At 45.8% G+C, this 11,777-nt stretch overlaps 1 protein-coding gene across 1 annotated transcript; it reads left to right on the forward strand.

The window, feature by feature from the left end:
- Nucleotides 1-1,828: 1,828 nt before the first annotated feature.
- RRM2 (ribonucleotide reductase regulatory subunit M2) lies at nt 1,829-6,256 on the forward strand (the record flags this gene model as incomplete). Its single annotated transcript, XM_079550196.1, has 10 exons — nt 1,829-1,921; nt 2,015-2,092; nt 2,225-2,362; nt 2,501-2,617; nt 3,193-3,326; nt 3,978-4,072; nt 4,792-4,925; nt 5,355-5,459; nt 5,595-5,708; nt 6,104-6,256. 10 exons carry the CDS (start codon nt 1,829-1,831, stop codon nt 6,254-6,256), a joined length of 1,161 nt encoding a protein of 386 aa, XP_079406322.1.
- Between the last annotated feature and the right edge of the window lie 5,521 nt (nt 6,257-11,777).

The following is an 11,777-nucleotide window of genomic DNA, read 5'->3' on the forward strand; positions in this document are numbered from 1 at the left end:
ACCGCATCCCTCAGGTCCACATCTCCAGTTCTTGAACACCTCCAGGGACGGTGACTCCACCACCTCCCTGGGCAGCCTGTGCCACTGCCTCACCAGTCTTTCTGAGAAGAAGTGTTTCCTAATATCCAGCCTGAATAGAATCATAGAATCATTAAGATTGGAAATGAACACTAAGATTATCTAGTCCAACTCTGTGAGGTCCTTCTGGGTTTATGGCATCCCAGGTACTGCAGTGCAGGGAGAAAAGGACAGGGCCAGAACTACTTAATAGAGGTTTCTTTGCCACAACATGGGATTATTTTCTCTGTTGGTTTGGGACTCTTCTATAACGGGAGGTCTTTCAAAGTGCTCCAGATGTGCTCCCACTGCTTCCCAGCTGAACACATTTTCGGGCTGTGGAGGGGCGTTTTGTGTAAGCGGTGGACTGGACAGAAGCCGGGAGTTACCAGCAGGACATTCACCCTAAGATTGCTCATTTGCTTCCCAGCTCGGAGCCGTTCGGAGGCCGCGGGCTCCCTCTTCCGTCCCCGCCGGGTTACGGCCGCCGGGGGGCGGATGGCGGTCACACAGCGCTGGGCTGTATCTTGCAGTAGTGCGACTCGTAGTTCTGCAGACACAACAGGCTGGATTTTGGGGGCCAAAAGCCGATGCTGCAGCAGCAGTTGATGAGGTGCACCAGAGCTGTGCTGTGCCGCAGCTCTGCTTAGCGTGAGCAACCTTTGGTGCTCGGGAAGGAGGGAGCTGGAGTTGCCTTCCGGCACACACAGCTTCATGTGAGTAAATGCAGAGGAATGTAACCCAAAGGAACGTTCAGTATTCGTTTGCAGTGATTGACGGGCTCTGTGAGTGGGGACGGCCAGTAATTTTCCACCTGTGCCAAGAGGGAGTTGAGATGCACGCTTGCTCTAGTTAGGCCATATCTCCTATGTCGGTTCTGCTTAAGAAGCTGACGGTAGAAGTGGTATGGAGGAGTGATGTTCTTTAAGTGCCTGGTCTCGCTGCCCCAGCTGCCATGCACACAGGGATGCTGAGGAAGACACCCAGATCAGCGTTGCTGTCGTGAACTGCTTTGACGATGAGCGGGGGATTGGAATTGGAGGCATTACCTCCACGTACCGCCTGCCTGGCGACCAGGGTGGTAAGGACAGTGTTCTCACTTCCACAGATTGATGGACCATGGTGACAAATGCCAAGCTCAGCCTGGGACAGTCTGCCATACAGTCGGTCTGGGCTGCTGCTGTGGGGCAGCTGGGCAAATGCCTGCGGTGTTCCATATTTTTTTACCCTCAGTAAGTCTGCAGATGACACCAAGCTGGGAAGAAACGTCGATCTGCCTGGGGATAGGAAGGGCCTACGGAGGGATCTGGACAGGCTGGATCACTGGGCTGAGGCCAGCGGGATGAAGACCAACAAGACCAGGTGCCGAGTCCTGTGCTTTGGCCACAACAACCCCAGGTCGCGCTGCAGGCTTGGGGCAGAGCGGCTGGAAAGCTGCATGGAGAAAAAGGATTCCCCTCCCCCCAGCCCTGGACGGGGCAAACGCCGCAGTTCCGGCCACGGCCGGCCGTAGGGGCGGGGCCTCCTCAGTTTCCCGCGTTTTTGCTCCCCAAGACGGCCCAAGTGCCGGGCGGTTCCTTCCTCCCGCCTTCGCCGCTACAATGGAAGGCGGGGTTCCGGCCGGCATTCCAGCCAATACGCGTTGGGGGGTGGGCGGCCGCGGGCTCGGCGTGCGTTGTGATTGGCAGCCGAGTGTTCTGGCGCCAAGTTCGAAGAGGATATAAAGAAGCGCGCGGCCGACCCGCGCCTACTCTCTTCCCGCGCTGCCGCCATGCTGTCCACTCGCGTCCCGCTCGCCGCCCTCCAGGAGCAGCCCCGGCTGTCCCCCCTGAAGAACTTAGCGCTGAGCGACAAGGAGAACACGGTGAGCGCCCTTCCTTTCTCCCTTCTTCCTTTTCTCCTGCCGCTCGCCCGGTATGACGGAGATCTCACTGCTCCCGCGCCTCTCTCCTACCAGCCGCCCGCGCTCAACAGCAGTCGCGTCCTGGCGAGCAAGACAGCACGCAAGATCTTCCGGGAGAGCGAAGGGAAGCCGGTGAGTGCTCGCGGCCCCGCGCCCCCCGCCGCCACCTTGCCCTGAGAACCGCTTTCCCCCCGCGCTGCCCCCGCTCCCTCGCATCCTCCCCGCGGCGTGGTGCCGTCCCGAGCCGCTCTGTGCTCCCCGCAGGTGGCGCTGGGCGCGGAGCAAGAGGAGGAACCGCTGCTGCGGGAGAACCCCCGGCGGTTCGTCATTTTCCCCATCCAGTACCATGACATCTGGCGGATGTACAAGAAGGCCGAGGCTTCCTTCTGGACGGCGGAGGAGGTGAGGTGTCTCGCGGTTCCGGTGCATCTCCGCCGGCTCTTCCACGGCGCGCTCTTGCGTCGCTCCCCTCGGCCGTGCCTCAGTGCGGGGCGGCCCTGGGCCCAAGCACACATCTCAGCGGCCCTTATTCGTGTGTAGGTGGATCTGTCCAAAGATCTGCAGCATTGGGAGTCCCTGAAGCCCGAGGAGAAGTACTTCATCTCTCATGTCCTTGCCTTCTTTGCTGCCAGCGATGGCATCGTAAACGAGAACTTGGTGAGTGTGTGGAAAGAGCCTGATGGGAGCATCACTGCCCTTAGTAATGTGTCCAGCTTGTCTGGAGAGGTGGTAGATGCCTGTCCTTGGAGACACCCAAGGTCAGGCTGGATGGGGCTCTGTGCGTTTGATGGAGCTGTAGGTGTCCCTTCTCATTGCAGGGAGATAGCTTTTAAGGGTCCCTTCCCTTAAAAGGTCCCTGGGCTCTGGAATGGACTGCCCAGGGAAGTGGTGGAATTGCAGTCCCTGGCAGTGTTCAGAGGTGTCTGGATGAGGAGCTACAAAATAGGGTTTAATGCTTGTGGTAGCAATGGTAGTGGGAGGACAGTTAGATTAGATGATCTTGCAGGTCCTTTCCAATCTTGTGATTCTATGATTCCAATGCAAATAATTCTATGGGTCTGTGACTTGTAACTGTGAGGGGCTACTACTGCTCTTTATGTTGAAGCCCACACACCTGGAGTTAATCTACAGAGTTCTGTGGGCTGAGCAGTGGTGGTTGCAGGCAGCATCAATGCCTCTGACCTGCAGCTTGGTTATAAACATGTTCACAAATGCTCATTTGTTTCCTCTAGGTGGAGCGGTTCAGTCAAGAAGTGCAAGTCACAGAAGCACGTTGTTTCTATGGCTTCCAGATTGCCATGGAAAATATACATTCAGAAATGTACAGTCTTCTTATTGACACGTACATTAAAGATCCTAGAGAGAGGTTGGTATTGCCTTGTAATGAGAGATTCGAAGCTCTTAATTGTTGAGATGTGTTGCCTATAAGTTACTGCGAAGTGGAAATTGATTTCTGGGTTTAAACAAGACATAAAATACTGCTAAAAGGGTGCTTAGGTGCAACTTTAGTCAAAAATATCTGCTCTTATGTGTGATACCTCACTCAAGTGAAGTGAAACTGCAGCCACTTAACACTGGAACTAAGGAATATAATTATAAAAGACAGAAGACAAGATTGTGTATAAAACTACAGTAAGCCCTCATGGTGGGTCCACTGAACCTAACAGGTGGCTTTGTAGGATTGTTTCTGAGTCTTAGCACTTTGGTCACTGAAGACTGGAAGCTGATTAGTTTGTAGTTTAGAAAGCCTTGGTCAAGTATCATACTTTGTAAAACAGTATTCTCCTGGATGTTGTCATAGGAGTTCATGTGAACTGGTGTTGGCCTGACAGGGAAAGTGTTGTAAACAGAGTAGATGGACATAAATGGAGCTCAATAGGTGCAAAATAAAATGGAAAGATGCTGAAGTATTGGGGTGAGGCTGCAGACCACTTGTAAGAGAACAAGACCATGTATGGCTATGAATGTTGAATTTGTTGTACTCATGTTTCATACTGATGAGTTTTCTGCTTTTCAGGGAATTCCTTTTTAATGCTATTGAAACATTACCATGTGTTAAGAAGAAGGCTGACTGGGCCATACGCTGGATTGGGGACAAGAAAGCAACATATGGTGAGTATATCTATTGGAAGCAAAGTGAAATTCCTCCCCTAGCAGAAGAGGAACCACTATTTTTCTAGACTTCACAGGGATTGTTTTTGTTACAAGATGGATGAATAAATGCTCTTCAGTGTAATTATGGAGATAAAGAAAATTTTAATCTTGCAAATGGGTTTCAATGTTTGTAAAACTGTTGGTGTTCTGAATGATGATAATGTATGTGGCAGTCACCATTCCTTTGGCTGCCTGCTGCTGAGCAAACTGCTGAAGTGACCAGAACAGTGTTGGCCATTCTCTACCAGGGGACTCTTGACAGTCGTAGGCTGTGGCTCCTCTCTCCGGTGATTCTTGATGCCTCATTTCAAAGGTGGGATCACAGAGGTTATTATTTTATTAGTAATAAAGCGTCCTTTGTGGCCAGTGTCCCTTTTAATGGAGGGATGAACAGATAGTGACTTCAATTTGCTGCTGAAGTGACTACTTTGTGCAGGTTCACCTAGCAGAAGGATTTTTGGCTTCAGCTACTCTATTTTTGCTATTTATGATGTTTTCAAGCTTTACTTAGTAACTGGAAACCTCTACTATAATAATTTTCAGGATGAGCTGTAGCATACTTCAGTAGAAACTTCTTCATTCCTCTTTGGAGGACTGCTTGCTGGTCTTATCACAACTTCTGAGTATTAATCCTAGTATGTTTTTATGATTGATATCAATCTGTCTTCTTTTAACAGGAGAACGTGTAGTAGCATTTGCAGCAGTGGAAGGAATCTTCTTTTCTGGTTCTTTTGCATCCATTTTTTGGCTGAAGAAAAGAGGCTTAATGCCTGGACTCACTTTTTCTAATGAGCTCATCAGTAGAGATGAGGTAAGAATCAAGTTCCAGCAGTTAAGATGGTAATGTGCCACATAGCTTGTTAAAGCCTCTATTTTACAGCAGGAATACATTTAGAAATGGGCGGTCCGTGAAGCTCACTAAAAAGGTTTAAATATGTGGCACTGTGGATGGATCTTACAGCAGTGAATGAATGCAAGCACCATTTCACAATTAAAGTAGCGTCAAGTTTCTCACCAGCTCTTGCTCTCAGTGTACCTTGCTGTGGGAACACGTGCAGTTGGTGTGGCCTGAATTCACGTGTGCATCTTTCTGGTTAGGCAGAAAGTTTTGTGTAGATAGCAGCTCTGTAGCAAGTACCAAGATGGTGCTTAGACTGCAGGCTCTATGTTCTGTGCTACTGAGCGGAGCAGTTCTTTTAAATCTGTATTCCTGAAAGACCTTTCTGATATTTCCTTCAAGGGTTTGCACTGTGACTTTGCCTGCCTCATGTTCAAGCACTTGATACGCAAACCGTCGGAGGAAAGAGTAAAGGAAATCATCATGAATGCAGTTCTCATAGAACAGGTAATTGTCTGCTCCTTGTTTGGGAACTTGATCACAATTAAGTGCAAAGCTGTGGAGCTGTTGGGTATAACATTACTCCAGACAGCTCAGAATGAATGCCGGCTTCTGTACACGATGTGCTTCTATTATCTGCAGGAATTCTTGACGGAGGCACTGCCTGTTAAGTTGATTGGCATGAACTGCACTTTAATGAAACAGTACATAGAGTTTGTAGCAGACCGGCTGATGCTGGAACTGGGATTTAGAAAGGTAAGGCTAATACACAGAATCTGTCATGGGGGGAAAAGATCATATTAAGTTTAATTTCTTCCAGAAACCCAAAGCCTAAAATGGCAGCAGCATTATTGATATAAACTCAGTTAGTAGTCCCACAGTTAAAAACTGTTTGGACAGCCACAGGAAAAAAAAAAATCAAAGGATGCTGATGAAAACCATGTAAGAGTTGCTGTGCTTCTCTACCGAATAAGCTGTGGTTTAAAGACAGACATGAACATAGTAGAAAAGGCTTGGGATCAAAACTGGTTTACTTAGCTAATAAGCCCGCTAATAGCATCATTGCACACCTCTTCTTTACCACTTTTAATGTTTTCTTGTATTGAAGATTTGGGAATCGTAGTGACTATAGAATTGCCTTTGCATTTCAGATATACAAGGTGGAGAATCCTTTTGATTTCATGGAGAACATCTCTCTGGAAGGCAAGACCAATTTCTTTGAGAAGCGAGTAGGTGAATATCAGAGGATGGGAGTCATGTCAAAGCCCACAGACAACTCTTTCACCCTGGATGCAGAATTTTAAAAGGACTGAGACATGAGTTAGTGTGTATGCTCCCCTCTTTGCAAGGAAATGTCAGGCATATTGAGTCAGTGTGCCTTGATTTTTGTGTTAAAATGCCATTCTTGAGCAGTGTGGTGATATTGGTACTTCTAAGGAGGCTAGTGTAGCTCTGACAGCAAGATTCCTTTTTATTAGGTTTTGCCAAGGGCGTTAATTAGAATGCTTAGGTGAAACATGTTACTTTTATGAAATGTGGGCATCATCCTTCTGCTAGATGGGGGGTAATGGGCAACTTACCACTGGCTTCTCTAACTGCATAAAGAAGCAGTTGAGAATTTCTGGTCTTAAACTCACTGAATACCCTGGAGGCAACAGCATGACATCACTGCTTTCTTAGCAGGTTCTAAGTTTACTTTTTTAACTATTATTTTAATAGTTTGTACATAAATCAGGCACTTTATTTTTCAAAATAAAGAATTGTCTTGAAATACTCTAATGGGTAAAATGCAAGTCTTGGGAGTTTTGGAGCCTTAAATGTTGTGACTTGTGCTTCTCCTGGTATGTAAGATAAATGAATGGTGCTACAAAACAGTGATATTTAAGTCTGTTGAGCATAAAGGAACTTGGCGTGGCAGGTGAACAAATGGATCAGTTGATACTCTGTGTATTGAAAAATAACATGCCACTGGCTTGTGGGCTTATTTGCTTTTTTTGATGTCTGGGAACATTATTTAGTAATAAAGAGCTGGTTGGATTTGAAGCTGTTCTGGCTTCAATACTCCAATGGGCAAAGCTGCGTGGTGATTTCCTTCTGCATTGTGGACTTCCTGAGGAAATGCAAGTTCTGCAGGAAAGAACTCCTACCGTCTGGTTGGCAGATGTTGAATTAAATGATTGTGCCTAACTAGAAGTCTACAGCTGTAGTAGGTGGTGGTTCAGGGTAAAGCCAGTGAATTGGCTGGGGCAACATCCTCTGGTTCTGCATCTTATTGTTAGGTTGGTTTTAATGTTTAATATTGAAGGAAGAGAACACAGAATGCTAGTCAATGACAAGAAGTATGCTTAATACAGCTATGGTAATGGCGTGTGGAATGTGGAGGAATTTCCTATGGTGTCAGGTTGCACTGTTGTGAATGAGTTGCAGTGAAACCACATTAATTCCTGCTGAGACTGAAAGTAACTGAAGTACAGACTTCCATGATAGGACGCCTCAGTAACAAGGTCTGCCCTGCAGGTGTGCCTTCTGACGCCTTTTTGGTTGGTACTTTACAGAACTTAAAGCATTTCCATAAACTGAAAAAGTGAGTTGGTGTCTTCCTGCCAAAGCGTTCCATCTTTGAAGTTATATATAATGTACACATTGTTTCTTTGAGAGATGCTGTCTGGGCAGAGAATGAACCGATCTGCTGGTCTTTGCTCTTTCCCTTGAGCTCACTGAGGCTGATGGTGTGTGACTGCTCTTCCCCTGAGCCTGAAGCTATCAGGACACGTGTTTCTAAGGCTATATTAGGGAACAAAATGAAATTATTTTTAAAACCCAGCCCCAAAGCCTGGCATGCAAGGCAGAAGATAGAAGACTTGTAACAGATGGCTCTAAAATGCCCTTGTAGCACTGATGTTGGTAACAGGTCAGTGATTACCACGTGCTGAGAACATATTGGTGACTCAGGTAGGGGCATGTTACATCGACTGGCCAGGCACACCATTTTGAAGCACTGAAACTCAATGCTTGTTTTTAAACTTATTAAGCAGCTTTCCTGCTAAATACCAGCGTATTTCTTCAGCAAATTGGATTTTGTGCTCTATCGTTGCTTGTTTCAGTTAAAGCTTTGATCAGATTGATTTAAAGCATCAGAACTCATGGTGTTATTTGGAGCGTGAGACTAGCAAGAGGTGAATATGAAATGTTTAGCTGTGTCATAGTTATCTTTTCCTAATTGATTCTTATGTACTTAGAGGATCACTAGATGGAAATGATTGGAATGGAAGGCTTTAATTTTGTTATCCCTAATTCAGGAGGTAGTATGTTGAAAATTCAGTTCTACTTCCTATTAGGGCAATTTGAAATGGATGTGTGGCCAAGCAAGATTCCTGTAATGGCAGACAGGAGGAAAGTCTTTTAGCTAAGTGTGCTTATAGGGTAATAGATACCATAGACATAGAATCATGGATGTGTTAGAGATGGATTAGATAAGAATTAGAAGTGATTCAATGAGAGAATAAGGCTTGCTGTGGCTGGTATTAATCTTATTCTGGTATCACTGGTGTGTAAATGCCTGCTTAGTTTTGGTTATGAACTCATCATAATGCAAATAGCTTCTTGCTATGTAGCCTGGGGAAAAGCTATGCATACAATATTCTTTATTTTTATGCTTTATGCTCTGTCCTGTGAGGGTGGTGGAGCTGGAACAGGCTGCCCAGAAAGGTTGTGGATACCCCAACCCTAGAGGTGTTCAAGGCCAGGTGGGGCCCTGGGCAGCCTGGTCTGGTATTAAATGGGGAGGTTCGTGGCCCTGCCTGTGGCAGGGGGGTTGGAGATTCATGATCTTTGAGGTCCCTTCCAACCCTGACCATTCTGTGATACAATCCTGCCTTTATTTCCCAGTTTTCACAAGGAGAATTGCACGTCTTAGTCTTGGTTAGTTGTACATAGATCATGTCCAAGTCTTGATAAAGTACTTAGTTACTGGAAAATGCTTACTTCCTAATGCAATGGAGGTGTCATTTGTTTGACACTTGATCCTCTTAAACACTGAGGAGAGAATGAAATCTGACAGTTTTAAAAAAAAGATGAATAGACAAGAAATAAAGGAAAAACAGACTTTGAAATACATACAGGAGCTGAGTTTGAAGAACTAGTAGATATTTGAAGCGAACTGATGAAAGTACTGATTTCTTTACGCATTTCTGAATGAGAACAGCTGTCTGCTGGGGGTTCTGGCACAGTAATTGCTGCGAGTGGAAGGTGATTAGGATAGTAGAGGAAAAATACTGAGGGGTAAGTGAAAGCAGTTGTGCCTGGTGCAATGCTCTGCCTGTCAGTTAATTTATGCAGAACTGATCCCTAACTATTCCCCCACGTGTTTTACTGTTAATTTTAACAGCTTTTAATAGCACCAGACAAAACGGAAGAACAGTGACTGAGCATTTCTTTTGTAAAATTTCCAACTGTGACTGTAATGGGGGAAAAACAAACAAACAAACAAAAAAACACAAACAAACAAAAAAAAACAAAAACAAAACCATGGCTTCAGGTAAGAAAGCTCCCAGGTAAGAAAGCTCTTTAACTGGTGCGTTTTTTTTCTTTTGAATTACATGTCAGGCATAAAATCTTAAGCAACATGGAGGAGTAAGGGCAGCAGCCACTTCTGTCTTGTGCTCAGGAAGCAACTGCAACATTAGAATGTAACGACGAAGAAAATCCCCAGATTTCTCAAATTTCCTGGAGTGATTACAGCAATTTGTGCCCAGAAGAGGTCAGAGAACAGTTTCTGCTGCTCATGCCTGCAGCAGGGCACAGCCAGCCTGCAGATCTGAAGGAATATTCACAATCTGGTGCAATACCCAAAGGGTAACCACTTCCTCTACACCAGTGAGAAGTCAAACTTTGCCCGGCGGAAAGCAGTAAATGAGCAGAGTTCTTCTGTCAGAGCCTACTTCTCAGTCAGGAACAGCCCCACTTATTTTAAGCTGTTGATTACATCTTAACACTTTGGCCTCTTTTTTTGCCTAATTAATTGTAAGAAGTAACTGCTCTTGTCAGAAGAGATTTGAGAGTTAGAGTTCAGTCTCATGCCCTGCTTGCTGATGCAAAGCTATTGTTTTTCGTTAGGTATTTGCCCGTGGGAGGGAGAATTACTGATATCCTATGATATCAGACAGTTGTTGGATTTCTGAAGAAAAACAGCCTTCAAATGCAGAATGACCAAAAGATTAAGCTAACAAAATGTGTGGTAGGTCTTTGTGCCACAGACATCCATTTTTAAGAATTTTTATTGCTTCTGCCTGAGCCTGCAGAGTAACTGGGAAATAACTTTATCCCTTTGGAGAGTATTGTGTACTTAAAGGATGAGATTTTTTGCTGGTGACATCTTCAGCAACGATTTCACTGATCCTCAGACAAGGTGGGGCTCTTGGTTAAATGGAAGATAAGTATGGGATGGGATAAAACAGGAACACCAGTTCTCAATCCCACATTCGAGCATCAGCTGAGAAATACCTGCTACTGTCACCAACCAGAGTGAGCAGCAAACCCAGGGCACTGCTGGTCACCAGAGCTGTCTGACTCTTGATCTTAGCCTGCATAACCACCACTATGTGCTTCTGAATCTACAGGGGAGAGATGCTCTAAGAGAGGGCTGCACATGGCAGAAGAAAGGGCTGTGTCAGAATCCTCTCCTGCTGTGGATGCTTATATTCTGAAAGCAGGAATTCTGAGATGCATTAAAGGGAGAATGGATTTAAAATGAATACCTTTTCTTCCCCGTGCTGTTATTCACTGCTTTGAGACTTCAGATATCAAGAGATAAATACCTTAATGGAATGGCTTTGTAATTATTCCCAGTAACCAAAGCCACCTTCTTCTTCCCATGTTATAATGCAGTGTGCTGCTCATGCCACAGGCAGCACTGCTTTGCTTGACAGTGAATGACGGGGAGGTGCTTATGCCATACAGCACTTGGCTGATGCTGAACACCTGTGTCTGCAGTTTTTTCTCCTGACCATGGAGTGAAGAGTTCTGTGTTGGATGCACACTTGTTGGATACCCCTGATGCTTCTCAGGCAGGGGGGGAGCATCCCAGACCAGTTCCTGCTGTCAGTTATCAGTAAGTAATTTGTACTTCCAAGTTTTGTAGGATTTGACTTGATGTGAGAGATTCAGTTCTTGCGTATCTGCAGCTTGGGGGAGCTGAGCTTCCAAAAAAATGGTCTTCTCAGTTGTTCCCGTTCTTGGGACTATAGGGGGTGCTGCTGTTCCTGTTACACCCTCCAGAACTGTCAAGGGCTGCTGGTAAAATCCAGGATGGGCCTTGTGGTCTTTACTTCCTCTAGTGCAGTATACTAGAGTTAAACCCTTTTTCTCCCTAGGAGATCATTGTAGTAACTGGGCCAGCTGGGTAATGAAGTCTGCTAAGGGAATTGATTAAAGGCTGAACTCTTACTGAGAGAAAGGGGGGTTGCAGGTATTTCTGTAGCTGGACAAGTCTTCAGGCAAGCCAGTTCTTGCAGTGTACACATGCCCTGTCTCTTTCTTGTGACTTTCTCACTTGCTTTGTGCTGTTTTATGTAATGTTTAGTTTTTCTGTTATCCAGAAGCTTTCAGTATGTGTATTTGTGTCAATGCTTCAGAACTCATCTCCATCCTCCCACCCTGAATCACTGCTCTGCAAGACACTGACATGTGTTTTCCAGCCCAAGACACAACTGAACAGCAGGCTCAGGTTGCCACGCACTTCAGTTTTAGCTGGGTTCTGTGCACAGCACTGACAGCCAGTTTCCATGCACCTCTCTCCTGGTATTTAATTAAGTGATTTATCTCCTC

This window comes from Tetrao urogallus (genome assembly GCF_951394365.1).
Source record: "Tetrao urogallus genome assembly, chromosome: 2".
Taxonomy (NCBI): Eukaryota; Metazoa; Chordata; class Aves; order Galliformes; family Phasianidae; genus Tetrao; species Tetrao urogallus.